At 48.6% G+C, this 16,010-nt stretch overlaps 3 protein-coding genes across 8 annotated transcripts in view; 1 reads left to right on the forward strand and 2 right to left on the reverse strand.

Moving 5' to 3' along the window:
* The first annotated feature begins 60 nt into the window (after nt 1-60).
* Nucleotides 61-2,300, forward strand: cryba1l1 (crystallin, beta A1, like 1). The gene is made up of 6 exons (XM_017428259.3): nt 61-194; nt 418-500; nt 657-775; nt 867-1,008; nt 1,088-1,230; nt 1,769-2,300. The coding sequence occupies exons 2-6, from the start codon at nt 426-428 to the stop codon at nt 1,914-1,916; spliced, it is 627 nt and encodes a 208-aa protein (XP_017283748.1). The 5' UTR covers nt 61-194; nt 418-425; the 3' UTR covers nt 1,917-2,300.
* Nucleotides 2,040-8,412, reverse strand: LOC112450951. The gene is made up of 6 exons (XM_025008603.2): nt 8,220-8,412; nt 7,082-7,208; nt 5,776-6,989; nt 4,767-5,642; nt 4,336-4,452; nt 2,040-4,201 (listed from the first exon to the last, which is right to left on the reverse strand). Exons 1-6 carry the CDS (start codon nt 8,238-8,240, stop codon nt 3,374-3,376), a joined length of 3,183 nt encoding a protein of 1,060 aa, XP_024864371.1. The 5' UTR covers nt 8,241-8,412; the 3' UTR covers nt 2,040-3,373.
* Nucleotides 8,413-13,027: 4,615 nt separating this feature from the next.
* LOC108243032 (catenin delta-1-like) overlaps nt 13,028-16,010 on the reverse strand; it is a 17,431-nt gene continuing 14,448 nt past the window's right edge. For 5 of the 6 annotated variants that reach the window (XM_037977425.1, XM_037977421.1, XM_037977422.1 and 2 more), the window contains 2 exons: nt 15,967-16,007; nt 13,028-14,634 (listed from right to left, as the gene is read on the reverse strand). Coding sequence is in view for 1 of the 6 variants with exons in the window: in XM_037977423.1 (XP_037833351.1) it covers nt 14,626-14,634 (9 nt within the window). In the remaining 5 variants the exon portion in view is untranslated. The remainder of the gene's footprint in view (nt 14,635-15,966; nt 16,008-16,010) is intronic. The other variant, XM_037977423.1, reaches the window with a different exon arrangement.

The raw sequence follows: 16,010 nt of genomic DNA on the forward strand, positions 1-16,010 counted from the left end.
GGTGGGGGGGGAGGGGGGTGCCCGCTGACATGGAGGGTGGGGGGTGTGCACCCTCCACACCTCTGCAGCCGGAGGCGTGGACGCGCACCGCCGGTATAAAACTGAAGCGCCAGGTTCTGTCAAAGCTCTATGCGAGGCAGGCGGTAGGCGCGTGTACCACCACCGAGCTCTTCCGTTAAAGCGCCCGATTATAGGTAAGCTCTCCGCTCTCAGTCCAGCCGAAGGACCGTTTGACCCAGAACCACCACCACCACCTGCCCCCCTCCCACACACACACACTCACACACACCTCTCTTGAACAAGCGGACAGGTATAAACAATCAGCAGGAGCTCCAGCAACATCTGATCCACACTAAACCTGACTCTGCCCTCGTCCTCAAACGTCTCTGCGCTTGTCTTCGTCTCTGTCCTCATCAGGAGTCAAGATGTACAGAACTACAAAATCCCAAATGATGCAGCCGCTGGTCAACTCAGGAATGGGCATGGCTCCTTTCTTCAAGGTAAAACGCACCCTCAGCCGTGCAGCGAACGATTGTTAGTCAATTTAAGTAAAAATGATGATGAGATGGTTTGTTTTTTTGTATCTGTGGATTAATGGGTGTGTTTGGAGGTCAGCTGGATAAACTGAGATCCTCGTTTGGTTTGCGTCCCCTCAGGTGACCGTGTTCGAGCAGGAGCATTTCCAGGGAAAGTGCCTGGAGTTCACCTCCGAGTGCTGCAACATCCAGGAGTGCGGGCTGGACAACATCCGCTCCATCAGAGTGGAGAGCGGCGCGTAAGTGTCCCCGGCGAGAATTAAACCGCTTTCCATAAAAGTGAACGCATAAAGTGAGTGTCGTCCCCCCCCTCCGTGTCTGTTTGTGAAGCTGGGTGGGCTTCGAGCACCACGACTTCCAGGGCCAGCAGTTCATCCTGGAGAGAGGCGAGTACCCCCACTGGGACTCCTACAGCGGGTCCATCTCCTACCACGTGGAGCGCCTCATGTCCCTGCGCCCCATCTACTGCGCTGTGAGTGTACACACACACACACACACACACACCTGACTTACCACTTCGCAGACCTGAGACGTGTGTCCCCCCCTTCCAGTCCCACCAGAGCAGCCGCATGATCATTTTCGAGAGGGAGAACTTCATGGGCCGCAGCGTGGAGGTCTGCGACGACTACCCGTCTCTGCAGGCCATGGGCTGGATGATGCCCGAGGTCGGCTCCATGCACGTGCAGTGCGGCGCGTAAGTTTGCCTCCAGCGTGTCTGCGGACAACCATCCGGTTCGAACCTGCGGACTCCAAATGTTCGTTCTGAGTGTTAGACGTCACAGAGACACAAACTAAATATCATCCAAAGGAGCTTTTTGGGGTTCATTAGGGGCCTAAAAGCCTAAAAGCTGAAACACTGTGTGGCATAAACGACCGGAGGGAGGCTTGTGAGCTTCAGTTGCTGATTATTGGCTCTTTCCTCCTCTCTTCTTACAAATAATGACAACTTTCTGAGCATATTTACCCCCCGGGGTGAAAATGTGTAACACCCATCCTTAGTCTGGAACTGTTAATGCCACAATTAATGGTGATTAGTGAGAAGTTTAGGTGTATTTTAGTCCAAAACAAGGATAATGTTGGTTTTGTTATTTTTATAACTGGATGTTTACTTGAAACAGTTTTGTTTGTTTGAGTCACGCTGAGGGCCCCCCCCCCCGGCTGCGTCCCAGCCTGTGTTTGGAGCTTTGCACTAACCCCCGGCTCTGAATCTTGTCTCCCCCCCCCTCCCACAGCTTCGTGTGCTACCAGTTCCCCGGCTACAGGGGTCAGCAGTACATCATGGAGTGTGAGAGACACAGTGGAGACTACCAGCACTGGAGGAACTGGGGCTCTCACTGCCAGACCCCCCAGATCCAGTCCATCAGGCGTATCCAGCACTAGAAGGAGGCTGAAACCCCACCACCCACCCGGCTTTCTCTCTTCCCCCCTCCCCTCTTTCTCCCCTTTGACTCGACGGCCGCCCCGACCCGACACCACCACCACTGATTTACAGCCAAGAGTGTGATAAGAGACAATATCGCACTGTTAAAGCACAGGGAAACACACACTTCTCTCTCACACACACACACGCTGACATAGCTGACACTCAAGTGTCTTTTTATTGGGTTTTGAAGGTCCCTACACACACACACACACACACCTGCGCTGTCCTCCCGCCTGAGCGTCGGCGGGGCGGTGGAGCTCGGCGTTCGGGGCAGCTCAGGTGCGTCGCGCTGCGTTTGTGTGCAGGAGGGTTGATGACTAATAAAACTTGTTTTCACTCCACGCCTGCTTGTTTTCTGTCTGAGTTCGGGACGCAACGTCGTTCCGTAACAGCGGCTCGTACGCCGTGTGTACGGGATTCATTCAAACGCAACAATTACTGATAATTCAGGAGGTGAAATTAGACGTCTAACACAGCAGCTGTGGGGGAAATAAATAAAAGAATGAAGCTAGCATTCCTTGAAGGGATGCAAACGATGGTGTTCACTGTTTCGATCAGCCTTGATGACATAATGTGAACTACTCTGCTCAAAACTTAGCCGAATATTTCAAGCTTTTACCATTTTTTGTGTTTGCTACGGTCGATCAGCTGTGGCAGCCATGTGGAGTGAATCTGTTCATCTAGATGTGCAGCCCTTTCATAAAAATCTCTTTAACAGCTCAGGAGATATTTTGCTTTTAATTACCACAACTTTAACTAAAGGCCTCTCAAACCGAAGAGGATTGAGAGGACGACTGAAGAGTAGAAACTAAAAAAAGGGAAAAAAGGAGAGAAATCTTTATTATCAAAATCAGATTATAAAAAAAAAAGCGGCACGCCAGACGCTGCCGAACACGAACGAATGATTAAAACAAGGTCTCCTAAAACAGACAACATTATCAGTTATGTTTATGTACAACGAATAAAACACTCCTGATCACTCTGAATGCCACAAAACCTGATTATTTGGGTTTTTTGGGGGCATTAAAACTGGTTTACAGTTAAAACAAACCCTACCGAACACATGCCGCATGCTAACAGAAACTGGAACTTCGTCAAATTATTGGTAAAACATTCAAGATAAATCAACTTTAAATAATCACAGCCAAGTTTGGCTTTAGATGCGTTTTACTCACCGAAAGAGCCGAAACTACCGAACGAAGGTTTTAATGCTCTTTAGAGCACGTCTGACAGCAGCAGAGCAAATGTGTGGATCCTTTAAAGGAACAAAAAGCCCCTTGGTAAAAAATAGAAAATTATTGCTGCTTTTCAACGATCCCGTGTTTTTAGTTTCACTGTCTGCCGAGTCGGACGAGTCCTGACGAGGCTTCTGGGTGATTTAAGAAACAACTAAAAGGTTCAGCCAGGCGGCGAGCTAACGGGACAGCGCCTTGGTTTGGCGTTCTCCGTAACCGAGCTCGTTTGTCCTCACGGCAGCGAAGAAAAACGAAGAAATGCAGTCCATCCTTTCGCCGACGACGTCGACTTCCTCGCCTCCGTCCTCGCCTTCGTCCTCGCCTTCGTCCTCTTCCCCGTTCTCCGAGGACTCGGTCCAGCTGATGACGACCGGATCGGGGGCCGGACCCGAACCTCCGATCACGTCGATGTCCTCGTCCGAGTCTTCTTCGTTACTCCCAGCCCCTTTGGCGGGACGAGCGGGTGAGACGGCCGGACGGCTGTGGTCTGCGTCGCCTCTCAGAGTCTCGGCGTCCTCCTCGTCCCCTTCCACGTCGATCTCCTCGTCGCCGCCGCTCCCCACCTCGCCGCCTGCTGAACCTTCCTTCCTGAACGGTTCATCCTCTTGTTTTGTTCCTTGACGACACAAGCTGGTCGGTGAAGTCGTTTCCACGTCGACCGCCTCCTCTCGCTGCGGCGCCAAGGTTTCGCCGGCTGTTCCTCCGTCGGAGCGAACCCTCTTGCTCGTGGCCGCCTCCTCACTCGTGTCCTCGCTGGACCTCTTTTGTCCACTTCCTGTAGGTCGCTCTGCCTCTTCCCGTGGCTGCGCCGTCCCATCGTCTTCATTTCCCTCTTGGTTCGCCTCAGATTGGTCCTCCGCGGGGCGGGAGTCTGCCGGCTGCGGGTGAACCGGCGCCGCTGCGGTATCGCCGTTCGATGAGCCGAGACGTTCCCTGTTTGTCCTGGACCCGCCGCGCCCTTTGGACCGGCCCGATGTCAGCGGGGCCACAAGAAGGGCCGCAATGTCCTGAAAAGTAAAAGAAGCGACAGTGGATTCATCTGTTCATCTGCAATCAGTTTAAATCGGGCTACAGGAAACAGCTGATGGGTCACTTCCTGTCCCAAAGCGCACGTTTCAGGACGCATAGGGCTCAAACTTACCGCAACGGGCGCCTCTCTGAGCCTGCTCCTGATTGGGTAGGTCTTTGTCCTCCAATGTTCGTCATGGTTTTTCCCAGAAGAGCCGCTTCGTGAGCTTTTAGCTGTCGACACACGGGTCTTGGTTTGTGAGGGACACAAGGAAATAAATAAAAACAAAAACAGTTGTTACATTTGAAGTTGCTGACATCATTCAGGTTCATCCACATTGGACTCAGGTCTTGACTCAGACTCAGGTCTGGACCAGGGACTCAGGTCTGGACCTGGGTCTGAGGTCAGGTCTGGACCTGGGACTCAGGTCTTGACTCAGACTTGGGTCTGGACCTGGGACTCAGGTCTGGACCTGGGACTCAGACTCAGGTCTTGACTCAGACGGAGGTCTGGACCAGAGACTCTGAACCTTGCAGCAGAAACGGATCAGAGAAGTTCGTCACCTTGTCTTGCAGACAGTTTTGTCCCGGCTGTGGACCTCCCCTCTGTGGTTCTGCCTCCGGTACCTGCCGGTCCGAGACCGGTCCTGAAGACACGGTCCTCCTCACCCTCTTCTTCTCTAACCAGAACAGATACTGGGTTCCTCTCCTCCTCTTCGGCCGCCTGGCTCTGGCCTTCCTCTCAGTTTTCTCGGCGTGTTCGGAGGAAGCGGCGCGGTCGGCCGAGGCCTTCCGTGACTCAGATCCGTTGCTCGGCCGTTCGGACGTCTCCGGGCGCTCGTCTTGTCTCGGCGTGTCTTTGCTCTGCGGGCGCCGGGCGTGAGGGCTCTCGCTCTGAGTGTGCGGCGGAGCGGCCTCTGAGGAACCCCTGTCCCCCGTCTCACTGTCCTCCCTGACGTGCTGCTCGAAGGACTGCAGGAAGGTCTCCAGCATCTCGCTGAGCTCCCCCTCACACTGCTGCTGCAGGACGGGGACGTCGGCGCCAGCGTCGGCCGCCTGACCCTGGCGTTGGCTTTGGCTGCTGTCGGGAGAGCTGAACGCGCCGCTGTCTCCTGGACGATCACACCCTGGCGGCGCAGCTGCATCGCCGCCGTCGTCGTTCTTCGGTAGAATATCGAGCCCCATCATGACTTCCTCCAGAAGGCGGTCGATGTGCTCCGGCTGGTCCTGGTGAGGTGGGGGCGCCGGAGGAGGAGGAGGAGGGAGGCGGGTGATGCAGAGGATGGGCGACGCTGCGGTGGTGGCGGGTGAACCCTGGGTAAGAGACAGAGACAGGCTGGGGGCAGGTAAAGGTGGACCGCAGCGGATCTGCTTGGATGGGGCGGGAAAGGAAACCGGAGTTTCTCGGGAACGTCGGTCTCTGGCAACAGGAAGGCTGACCTGGAATCAGACAGAGGAGCGCAGCGATGATGATGGAGGAAAGAACTAAAACCCAAAGCCGAGTCGAGCACGTGTCATGTGACATGTCTCCGTTTAAACAGTGGACGAGTTCAGAACCGCTGCGTCCGCTCACCTGCTCCGGCGGGGTTTCCTGTTCCTGCTGGGTGTTTCCGCCCCCTCCCTCGCCGCGGAACGCCACGTCCCGGCTCTGGCTGCCCTCCGTCGCCTTACCGCGGCCCCTCCTTCGCGGGCCCCTCCTGGCGGGCTGCGGGACCTCCCTGTCCTTCAGGAACAGCTTCCTGCCAATGGCTCCTCCGCCCCGCCCCGTCCTGGGGGTCCTCACCCCCCACCTGTGCAGGAACTGCTTCTGCAGCTCGCCTGCCCCCGCCTCCTGGGTGTCCACCCTGTTTGTGAACCCCCGGCGGCCCCTCCCCGGTGGTCTTCCTCGGGGTCTCCTGGCTCTCCGCTGGCCCGTCCCGGCTCCCCGGGCGCCCCGCGGCCTCCTCCCAGCTCTCCTCCTCCCCCCTCGGGGGCCTTGCGCGGTTTTCGGGTCCAGGAAGTAGTTGATGAATCCGGCGATGTTGCCCTCGAACTGTTGGATCTGTTCGTCCTCCCACTCCTCGTCTCCACCCGCTCCTTGGGGGCTGGCCCAGCAGCTCTGAGGCTCCGTCTGTCTGGGGTAATGAGGGAGGGGCGGGGCCACGGCAGCCGCGGGTGCGCACCCCGCTGCGTCCTGGACACAGGCTGAAGCGGCGGAGGACACGTGGATCGTGTGGTCTTCACTTGGAGGGTAGACGATGGTGATGGGGACAAACTGAGACTCTGCCTGTCCTAAACTCTGGAAGGTGCCCATATCGATCGTCTCAAAGGGGACAGCCTGGTGGGCTGGGGGAGGCGGGGCCATCTGCATCTCTTCCGTTTGAGTCCAGATGTCTTTCCCGCCACCTGACAGCGTCTCCTTACACAGGTAGGTGCTCCCGTCCCTCACCTCTCTTCTCCACCTGCTGCGTCCTCCCTCAGTTTCCTCCGTTTGGACTCCCACCTCCTTGTACTGGCCCTCCGTTCCTCCTCCTCCTCCTCTGCTTCCTCCTTTATTCACCTCCACCAGCCCGCCGATGCCCAGCTTGGCGGCGGCGTGGACGGCCTGCCACTTCTCGTTTTCCCCCTCCCCGGCCATTTCTCCGGAGTAAAGGAGCCTGACGACGTGCAGCAGGGCGCAGGCGCCCAGGGCGCCGAACTCCAGGAGGCGGCTCTGTCCCGCAGGGGGCGCCGGCAAGGAGGACAGAGCCGAGGACAAGTGGGGACTGATCGCTGAAAGAACGCAACTGTGCGCTGGCACCGACACACCTAAAGGGGGACGTACGACAGAGTTTATGGCGTGTTAGGACGAGACAGCCTCTCACCTGTGACCACGAATAAACGACTTCACCAACTTTTACCTCCCGCTTTGAGCAACGTGTCGCAGAACTGGCTGCGCTGCTGCTGCCTCTGCAGCTCGGCGAGGAGGATGGCTTCGAAGCCTGGCTTCTGGTAGCACCACATGTCTCCATCCACTTCAAGCGAGAGCTGAAAGGAGCAGACAGCGAAGGTGAACCTCCACAGGCGAGACCTCGAAGTTGCACCACGTCAAACCAAGAGGATTTATAAATCTTTAAAAAGAGATTATTGAGACTCCTGCTCTGCGGAGAGTCATACGGGGGAAAAAATCAAATCTAATCTCATTTATGCTTAGAACTGTCACAGTTTTTAGTCCTAATTCAGTTCTTTTCTGCACTGACAGCTATGCTAAAGCGCTACGAATAAAATGGAAGAGTTCAAAATATATATTTTTTTTATCCAGTTTATTTACAGGGAGCCACTGACTTTTGGTTTGTCACACAACAGGGCAAAATCTGGGAAAAAAAATTGGATTTTAGTGAAACAGGTTGAGCCAAGTCTGCAGTCAGGGAGCGAGAGACACAGGTGTGTGATTACCGTGGCAACCATAACTAAACCACTGGTAATATTTTAACAATTTATTTTGCTTCTGTTCACATGGGCATTTTTAATCAGCTTAGATTATCACAGTTATGTTGGAATTTAATGCAACAGCTGCACGCTTAAAAAAGTTTTATATATTTTTATCTGTAATTTCTCTTTTTTCAAATAAACTCTTTATTTTTAAATCATAACACATCCATACATGTACACATTTTGGATTAAATGCTCTGACTCTTGCAGGACTACTTATTGCTCTCCTGTTTGTGTTGTTTTTCTGTACTTTAAATATGATGTTTTAAACTTTATGCTAAGCTAATTAAGATTAAAAAAACAGTCTCGCGCGGCTGAGATCAAAGGAAGCCTGCGGATTATCATCGCAGGCTAGCTGCAGGCTAACCACGGCCCACCAAAAAAACACAACATTAACCTTGTTTAAAACAATCACGACAAGTCTGCTGTGAGTTAGCACGTCGCAAACAACATAGGGCTTAATTTAAAACACTTTCCCCACGCTCCTTGTTCGTTTAAAACCCGCTTTTCCACGCAGGCTAACCCGAGGCTGCAGGGAAACGCGGGGCAGGTGCCGCCTGCACTCACCGTCTGCGAGGCTCGGAGCATCTCTCTTTAAAACTAAACAGTGATGCTTTTTATAATGATTCTATAATCATATCTATATTTTCGGTTGTTTTGGTTAGTTTGTTGTTGTTTTTTTCTTGTGTGGGTCAGAGAGGTCAGCTGCAGGTCCGCTGGTCGCCAGCGTAGCGGGAGCGGGGCGTTGTAGTTGCCCGCTTCGCCGCGAGGGGGCGACAGAGGCGCGCTGCTTGAAGCCAAAGATGAAGAAGACCGGAGTAAAACCAAGAGCATTCACGGTGTTTCCTACTTCGTTTTTTGTCTTTATTTTGAACTACTCAATCGGTGCTGTACAAGTTTATGTCCGTGTTTTTGCTGAAAGAAAATGGAAGCTCTTATTTTATGTCAACTAAATGTAACAGATAGATAACCGTTTATTTGTAAGTCAGTGTTTATATAACATAAAATCATAGAAACACGCCAACATAAAACTATATATACCAACATCATTACTGCGGTTTTAGGCCTAGAGTAAAATTTTAAAATTTATAGTTCTTCCTGCTCCGTTTTGGACATGACATGGAATTGTTCTTTTGTAAATACTGTGCAATTTCTGTTGTTCATTTATTTGAATATTAATAATATTATTTCCTATTACTTTTTTCCTACCATGTTTGAGATAAACTAACCAATCCAACAAATATTCAATCAAGTAATGTAATCTAAATATAAGGCTCACACAAACTTCATGTACAAATGAGCAACAAGGCAGTGTTACTTACAAAACAATTTATTCTTATAGTCACAAATTGTGCTGTGTTGTTACTCTTTAACTGACGGTGGCAGCTTCCCAAAACTAAATTAAACTAACCCAATATATAGAAACTTTCAGAGTTGACCATCAAACGTTGCGTTCATTTCAGTGACCTAATTTAATTATTTTCTACTGCAACAAAGTTTATCTCGTCTTTAACTGAAAGAAAGATATAAAAATAAATGAAAACATGATGATTTTGAAATGTTACACAAAAGACTGACCTCAGATACGTTGCAGATAGATGATATGACAAAACATAATATGATTTTTTTCTTATCTTCCAGTTAACTGTGGTATCGTTTAGCAGAACTCTAATCATTTGTAGACAGATCTTTTATAGTACTGATGATAGATGTACAAGTTATGTGAATGTTTGGATGTTGAACAGTCCCACTAGTTTAAAAAAAAAGTGATAAAACAAACAAAAAAAAACTTCTGATGGATGATAAATTGTTTCTGTAGCCACAGCAAAGAATTTCAGCTCACAGACGACTTCCTGAGAGGTATGTTTTATGTTTTAGAGACAGTTTTTAATCCGCAGACAGATAATAGAATCTGAGAAAACAAACCATCTATCAAAGCTTCTTAACAGTGGCGTTTGCGTGTTGAGACGGTGTCGCAGAGTAGGAATCTTTGTATTTTTTTTTTTTACTGAAACAACAATAAGGTGGATTGTTTCTGTTGGACTCATGAAGATAAAAACATGAACAAAAAGTTTTATTTTTTTAATGTGTGCTTTACTGCATACCAGGAAAAACATTGCTTAAAAATACAAAAAAAAAAACATTTGTTCTTTTTTTGTTGTTTTTCTAACTTGGCCATGAAGGCGTTCAACAAAGCTCTTTATTTAGTTTCACTTCCTGGTTCCCGCTGACATCCCATAATAATCTGTGGGGTTTATAAAATCCACCGTTTACCCCATGAGCACAGCTTTAAAAAAAAACATTACATTTTGATACACATTGAAAATAGTAGAAAAATATCTCTTTAAAGGTGAAAATTCTCATCAAACGTTGCATTTCTGTCGTCACAGATTCATTATTTTCCAGGTGTGTGAACGCTTTTTATTATTATTGTTCCTCCTTTCAGTTTCTGCTGGGATCCTCTTGCACAACAGCAGCAGCAGAAGCATCAAGGTTTCCAGTAACTCCTGATGAGTCCTGCTCATCTGACTGGAGGAATCAGTTTCTGTGTCGCTCTGAAACCGTGTGAAAACAAAAAACTGCATTTCTATCCACGTTCATTCTGACCACCCTGAAGTCCACTGACGGATGTTTTACCTTCCAGACTTACTTGCCTGAATTCATCGTTTATGCTAAAAACCACCCCGATGAAGCAACACGGGCCACGATGCTGCCGACACTGCTTCCCACACGTGGGATAAGATCGCTGCTTTACTCAAAAATAACCCGGTTTTTATTGAATCCAGCTCTGTTTTGGTCGTATCCTGTGGCGAAACACGTTCCTCTGGCTTGTCCATGTAAACTTTAACAAACTGCGGGCAGTTTTGGGGAAATCTGAGAGATTCCTCCTTAAGACGACGGTGTTGGCTCTTTTTTTTGGCCTCACGCTGTGTCGTTGACCCTGACCAGGCCCACCAGGACCCGGACGAACGACGGCGAGGGAGCCGTGCCGAGGACCTTGGCCGGGGACGTTGGCTCCTGCGGGCGAGGCGTCGGCCGGGGCCACCGCTCGTAGAACTTGACGAAGAAGAGCGGGTCCTTGAAGGGCCCCCCGTAGATGATGGCCTGCATCAGGTAGACCAGAGCCACCACCATGAAGCAGATGAGGAAGAAGGGCAGGAAGGGCCTCAGGTGGTGCCAGGCCACGCCGAACCCGTAGCCCAGGCTGCTGAAGCCACCCTGGTTGCCGGCGTGGGTCGTGTGGCGGGACGAATCCGGGGCCGGAGTGCAGTCCGCCGACTCGTCGCCTGAGTTTGACGACGACGGGCTGGGGACCCCAGGTGATTCCATGGCTTGTACGCTGCAGAGTTACGCTTCCGAGGCCTTCGGGTCAAATGGACCCGAAGTTACAAGGGCTGCTCCTCCTCTCTCCGGCTGCGAGGGCTTCAGCGGGGTCTGTTCGTTCTCACATTCCGTGAAAAAACCCGGCAGAGAGATTTCGAGGAAAGAGGCTTGAAACCGGACCTGGCCTCCTCGTGGCGTGGCTTCTCTGCTCCTGTCGCTCTGTGGCGAATCCACTCACACATTCCCGTTAAATACCCACCATCCCACACCAACAGCTTTTACCCTCAGATATCTTGATTGTGAAGCTGAGTTAAAGACTTCTTCTTCTCTTAGAGCTCTGAAGAGACAGAGAGAGAGGGGGGAAGAAAAAGGAAGACCGGCAGGAGAACCAGAAATAGATCTGACATCCAGTGACAGGACACCGGTGCAGAGGGAGGGCTGGGAGTGCTACTTATGGTGGTCTCAGTTTTAAGAGTGTGTGTGTGTGTGTGTGTGTGTGTGTGCAGGTTAAAATATTACACACACACTGACTAACAGAGACTCACACGTATGTCAGAAATGTGCTGCGGCGGCTCCAGAACGTTCATGTCATGCCGTTTATTGCACTTCTAAAATTACAGCCATGACTGCGGAGTTTTCACATAACAGGCAGCGTCGCTCCAAGACTTCATAATCTACATCGAACACAGGCCAGAAGAGTCCCAATTAGATATTTGATGGGGGTTTATTATTTACATCAGTGGTTCAAATTTTATATGTAATGCAAAAAAAAAAAAAAAAGTCACGCTTGTTTTTAAATCTCAGCTGTAACCTGAGACCGGACGTTCCGGACGGTGAGATAAGTGAAGAAATGACAGCGTATAAACGGCCTGAAATTGTTATTTGTTTAAAAATAGCCGCCGCTGCAGGATCAGGTGGCTTTAACTTATGATCCCGGTGGTGGGCCGCTGATTTCCTCTTATGTCACGGTTCAAAGCAGAACAATTAATATCTTACCTGCAGTAGATGGCTCTTTGAAGGACCCTCTGGTCAGACTGAGGAGCTAACGGCTAGTCCGAGCGGCCGACTTGAAGCTACTCTGTCAAACATTTTATACAAGTATGTAAAAATCTTTTTTATACTATTCTCAAGTTTGCATTATGAGACTCTTTGGCAGAAAAAAGTTTTACTAGGCTGTACCAGAATTGCTACAGCTAGCTGCCACTGCCACCATTCATGCCAGCAACTAACCCCTAAATTTAGTGTAAACAATCACCGCTCTATGTTTATTATAATACAAATAAGTTTTTTTTTTTTCATTTAGCTTAGCATAAGCTAGTTTCATGGAGTTTTATGGTCACATCACAGACCTCGAGCAGAACAGGACCAAGATATAACATCTAAACAAGTAAAAGTGATTAATCTGGATATAAACGCAGCCATGTTGCTAAAACCCCAGACGATCCGAGGTCTGGACAAATTAATACGGCCCCCCTCGGGATGACATGTTACACATCTTAGCATGACTAATGTCAAAACTTTTACACGCTGACATGCACTTAAAGTCCTCGTGATCCAGCAGCTGCTTCTCGGCCCCGTTCAGAGATGCATTTCAGACGAGCCACATACTGGAAACAACAAGAACCCCCCCCCCGCCCTTTGACAGCTCCACGTCCTCAGGAAACCCCTCCAACCTCGACCCAACACCCCGTGGATACGCAACCGGAGACTGTGTCGGCGCTCCGCCTGTCGGGTCGGGAAGAGTCGACACAAGCGAAGGGGAATCGGACGTCGGGGGAACGAAAAAGCGACGAAGCAGTTCGGCGACATGAGCGATCCCCCTCCCTGGACAGAAGGCCTCGATAATTGCCGCACTTAAAAAGAGCTCAGCCTAATAAAGCACGCCGGCGTTCGGCAGCAGCAGATCAAACGGCGTCAAGCTGAAACCCTTGCCCCGACAAGCGCCAGGGGATGAAATTACAAAGATGGACTGCCTCTTTAATTAGAAAGGTTTAGTGACAGAAATCCCCCTTCCTTATTGCCCACTCCCAGCCACGTCACACTTTGCCGAAGCTTGTCTAAGAAAAGATCTTTATTTATATAAAAACAAAACAAAAAAAACAACAGTATTACCAGTTACATACGTCACTGAAAAAGCAACTGCTCAGAGCCAAGGCAGGTGTGAATGGTACATCATTTTACATGGATAGGCAACAGTACAAATATACTATATGTGTGAAGAGTTTCAGAAAGAAAAAAAAAAAAAAAAAGGTCTCTGTTGTCTTTAAAAGTGTGGCTGTAAAAAGATGAAAAAAAAAAAAAAAAAAGGAGAACAAATTGCATAAAGCTCTCACCCACAGACAAACGCCCCCAGAATACAAAACACAAACCAGACACAGAGAGGGAACAAGGTACAAAACAATAAAGCAAAAAAAAAAAATAAAAAAATGTGCTTCTGTCCAACTCTGGATTTTAAAAATCCAGAAAACGTCAGATCTCCCAAATCCGTCGGCGACGAGAACTTGAGCCCCCTCTGAGCGAAGAAGCCTTGCAAACTTTGTCTTCAATGCGAAACGCGGCAAACGAGACTTTTAATCCAAATCTTTTAATTTCAATAAAACAATATGACACACCTGTGTGTTTTACAGTCAAGATAGGAATGATTAGATTCTAGTGGTTTGAATGTAGTAGTGTTTGCTCACAGCTTCACATCTCAGTACCGGTCGGACACGTACTGGACAGATCTGCTAAATCCAGACCCCCCAAAAAAAAACAAAAAACAAAAACAAATTGAGAAGAAGACTTAATTAAACTATGACACACAAAAGTCAGGCAGCAGGAACATAATCATAATAAAAAAATGTAACAAGACAAAGCAGTCATAAATCATGTAACAGTTTGTGTCTGGTCTGTGCTCGCAAAGACACTCAAACTGAGGGGCAAAAGAAAAAAAACAAAGTCCATATTCATTTTTAAACAAAATACACACAGCCACAGGTTTAGCTTTTGACAAATACACACACACGCACACACGGGCCTTTTCAGGTCTGTGCTCATCCCACAGAAAATAACTCTAGACAGGAAAATACCTCCTATATAAACGTTCTCCATCTACAGGGCAGCCCGTCGGTGCGTCCAACGTCCCAACGCTTAAATTAACAAACCAAAACTAATGCAGCCGTCCCTTTTTATATACAGTATACACCCTACATCACGTCTAAATACAAAAATCTGTCATCGGGATGAAGGTGTTGACAGCAACAATTTGACCATGAAAAGGTTTGGACTTGACGGTAGCACAGGGGGGGAAGGAGAAAAAAAAACAAAGACGAGTTAAATGATTGTCAACGAAGGTGATTGCCTTTACAGGAGACAGTTATAATTTATAAACCGAATATATTTCTGCTGCTACAATTGAACGAAATAAGTGTGTGTGTGTGTGTGTGTGTACATGCGCGCCGCGTCGAGACCCTCCGCCCGCGGCCGCGTTCTTTGGAAGCCGAGCTTCGTGGGTTTTTTTTTTTTCAATGCCGTCCGTGTGGCGACAAGAAAGGAGGAAGAGGAAGAGGAGGAGGAGGAGGGGAACAGTCTGTTGTCAGAGTCTTCTCTCCTCAGTAGTGGTAGGGCGGCGGCGGCGGCGGCAGCAGCTCGGTCTGGGTGATACACACGATCAGTTTTTCTGAAAGCGAGAGCGACACACAGATTAAAAACAGGCAGAGAGAGCAGCTGATTAACAACGAAATAACAAGGAAAGTACCGGTGCTGTCACAGATACCAAACTTTTGATGCCCCCCCCCCCCTTTTTTTTTTAATTAATTGCATAGATGAAGAGGTTTTTGTTCCTGCTTTGGTGACACTGCCTTCACTTCACGTCACCGATGTCGCTCACGTCTTTGTGCCTCACGTTACCTTTGACTCGATTTATTATTTTTATCGATTACAGTTTTAATCACAAAATAATCTGGATTAATCCAGAAAAGGTGCAACTACGTCCCCCAAAAAGGTTCAGCGCCGCCCGGTCCGTGAACGCACCACAGCTGGGCGCCAATTCACGGAGGAAACGACGGCAGTGAAGAAACCTTAAAAAGAGCCAAGAAAACTGATCTGTGCGTGACTGCTAAAAACTGAGAATGAAAATTCTGAAATCAGTTCTTACTCTAAATGACTGTTTCTTTAACCAAAGCAAAAAAAAAAAAAATAAAATATATATATATATATATATATATATTTTCAGTCTTAAGTTCAGTCTTATTATGTTTTACAACGTTGTAATTTTATGATCCACCACAAGAGGGTGCTCAAAATCAGTCACAGCTCTGAATGTTGGCTGGGTGGGAAGGATGTAACAAACTAACATACCTTTAAATCTACAAATAGATAGAAATAAAAACAAACCTGGCTGCATTGTTTTAACATTTGTTGGTGTGCAAATCTGCAGGTGGGTTTTAATGAGACTCTGCAGCTACGGCTACATAAATCCTGCTCATTTGTCATATTTTACATCATGACATAAACCTCAAAACTACATTTTCTGGGAATTAATGTGTTCATTTCAGCATGTTTGGCTTTGAGAACCAACAAACTACTCTGACTCAGAACACATGAAAAATTTGTGTAATCTAATTTAGAAAAAAAAGGTTTTTAAAAACATTCTGCATTTGTTTTTTTGAATACAGTTAAAAGTTCTGGTATTGTGACAACACCCGTGAACGACATCGACACAAAACAAACATCCTATGAATTTACTGTCTGTTCTCCGAGCTACGCTGAAACACTGCATGGGAGCACGACGCACAAGGATCACGTTACAGGCTACTGTAACATCGTGTACAGAACAGAACATCAGGGCGTCACAGAGATAAACGTCGGAGTCGACTTCTGCTTTTGTTTCAGTACACCACCGTAAACCACAATAAACCAAACACAGCCCGTTCGAGGGCCTGGAGTTTTAAACAACGAGAGAAGCACAGCTTATAGAGCACATGCAGGATTAGAGGTCAGTTGGACATACCATGCTGTTACATGCAGAGGGGGGGTAGAGGGGGGGGGGGGGGG

The sequence above is a fragment of the Kryptolebias marmoratus genome, linkage group LG9 (assembly GCF_001649575.2).
Source record: "Kryptolebias marmoratus isolate JLee-2015 linkage group LG9, ASM164957v2, whole genome shotgun sequence".
Classification (NCBI taxonomy): domain Eukaryota; kingdom Metazoa; phylum Chordata; class Actinopteri; order Cyprinodontiformes; family Rivulidae; genus Kryptolebias; species Kryptolebias marmoratus.